Raw genomic sequence first — 2,500 nt, forward strand, 5'->3', positions numbered from 1 at the left:
GTGTGTGTGTGTGTGTCTGTGTACACGTGTGTGTGTGTGTATGTGTGTACACGTGTGTGTGTATGTGTGTACACGTGTGTGTGTACGTGCGTGCTGTGTGTGTGTGTGTGTGTCTGTGTGTGTGTGTGTGTGTGTATGTGTGTACACGTGTGTGTGTGTGTGTGTGTGTGTGTACCTTGGCGTCGGCGTCGTGGCTCTCCTTGTGGTGCTTGTGCTCCAGCTCCTTGATATTCAGCTGCGCCTCGTTGGTCTTCCCCCTCATCCGCTTGGCCTCCGTGCTCTTACCCTGTCACATTCAAACACATTCCACAAACTTTATCGACACGGACGACAGTGAACATCACAATACATACAGTACACACTATCACCATCACATGTTTAGGTTTGTTTGTATGTATCTGTGCTTTTTTACTTTGTAGGTTCTTACTTTTGTTTTCCTTTATATATATTTTAAATTGGAACAGAAAGACAACAATATATTGTGTATATGAAAAGTGATAGTCAGTAAGTTTTGCACCAAAGGCAAAGGATACATCAATAACGTCTATGATATTGGGTTATCAAAAGTGACTAGTCATTCACCGACTAACAAACTTAGTATAGCTTCGTGATATCTTGGAGAAAAGCACGGCATTAATACAATTATTGTAGAATTGTCCTCCCAAATTAGCAGTACGGTTGATGAGAATACTTTGCACCTTAATCTCCCTGTTTATTAACATATACAGTACTACTAAATAATCACCTTAATCTCATTGTCCTGAGCCAAGATAACCTCATTCTGTTTGGTCAACTCCTCTCGCGCCTTACGCACGGCTTCCTAGAAGGGGGTTGGGGGGTGGAGAGAATGAGGTTATTGAGATGATACAGTTTCACCTGAATGGGAAAGTGTGTCCAAACCTTTGACTGGTACTGTATATATTGGTATCAGACTATTAGACTATGTATTAGGGCTGTCCCATTAATCTAGCGATTATTTTTTCGGTTAGTCGATTAGTCTAACGACTAATTTAACGATTAGTCTAACGATATTTGTTTTTGCTGTTCGATTAATGTATCACTTAATTTTCCCCAAAATAATGGCTGTATTGTCTCTCTCTGTTTAACAGTGTCTTTATAAAGCACTCTGGGTAATAGCTGCTGCTCTTATAAAACAAAGCAGCGTGTGACATGCACATTACTCAGACGGCCGCCCCTTTAAATGATCAGCTGATGTATGGGGGCTGTCTGTGGGCCCGCAATTAAACACAGACACCTTTAATTCGGCGACCTACTACTACTACTACTACTACTACTACTACTACTACTACTGTAACTGCCTCTGTCAAACAGCCCCAGACACAGGGCAGACTCACTGCTATGTTTAGCCAACTTGAATGCCAACATGGCCATCAGGGTTTTTCCTGGCTCAAAATGAGGCGGTGGTGGTACCAGTGGTGTTTGACATCGGGGGGGACCCATGAAGCAGGGCTGTCTGGGGGTCCTTAAACATCAAACACTTAATTTCTTGCAATCTGGTGAATTGATATGCACCAATTTGTGACCTTTCTGCATCAATTTATGGTGGAAATGTCATTATTTATGTAAAGGAAAACACAATATTCAGGCACCAGATGACCATTCAAAATATAATATAATATAATGCAATATAAGGCTCTCAGGCATTCTGTACTTTCAAATATGTATTCTCCTTGAGCAGTCAACATCAACTATCAGCTGTTTCGCTAGCAAAAACGAAAGCTAACTTATTTGCGAAACAGCGCCCCCGCCACCACGTCGGCGCAGTGCCGCAATTGCAGCTAGATGTTGTTGTTTTTTGCGACGCACCGACGCACATTACGCAAGTCGACGCGTCGTCCCAGCCCTACTATGTATCACTAGGTATTAGTATGTAGGGAACCATCGCACAGGAGACCCGACACCTCTACAGGCCCTGTCGGCAGGAACCCTCTCATCACTCTGTGTGGAGTCACAGGCTACAGCACACTGCTCAGTACTGTCACCATGGAGACGTACACACGACACACACACACACACACACACACACACACACACAGCTCAGTACTGTACCATGGAGACGTACACACGACACACACACACATTTACATTTACATTTACATTTTAAAATAGTACACACACACACAGCTCAGTACTGTCACCATGGACACGTACACACACACACACACACACACACACACACACAGCTCAGTACTGTACCATGGAGACGTACACACGACACACACACACACACACACACACACACACACACACACAGCTCAGTACTGTACCATGGAGACGTACATACGACACACACACACACCTCAAAACTGTTACCAGAGAGAGAGACACACAGAGAGACACAGAGAGAGAGAGAGAGAGACACACACACATGACACAGTGTCTACCTGATCGTGTGTGGCTTTAGCTCAGTGAGCTAGGAGGGGAGACCCAGGTCTGAGTCCTACCTTGTTCTCCGCCACACTGACGGCCATGGTGTCTA

The 2,500-nt window shown here is 44.4% G+C and overlaps 1 protein-coding gene across 1 annotated transcript in view; it reads right to left on the bottom strand.

Annotated features, from left to right (window-relative positions):
* LOC308150443 (structural maintenance of chromosomes protein 2-like) overlaps positions 1-2,500 on the bottom strand; it is a gene marked incomplete at both ends in the record, with an annotated part of 31,551 nt that overhangs the window by 3,384 nt on the left and 25,667 nt on the right. The window contains 3 exons of the mRNA XM_080523272.1: positions 176-286; positions 746-820; positions 2,466-2,500. The exon at positions 2,466-2,500 is cut by the window's right edge and continues 115 nt beyond it. Coding sequence (XP_080379398.1) covers positions 176-286; positions 746-820; positions 2,466-2,500 — 221 coding nt within the window. The remainder of the gene's footprint in view (positions 1-175; positions 287-745; positions 821-2,465) is intronic.

Source organism: Nansenia antarctica, assembly GCF_963989245.1.
Source record: "Nansenia antarctica genome assembly, chromosome: 2".
Classification (NCBI taxonomy): Eukaryota; Metazoa; Chordata; class Actinopteri; order Argentiniformes; family Microstomatidae; genus Nansenia; species Nansenia antarctica.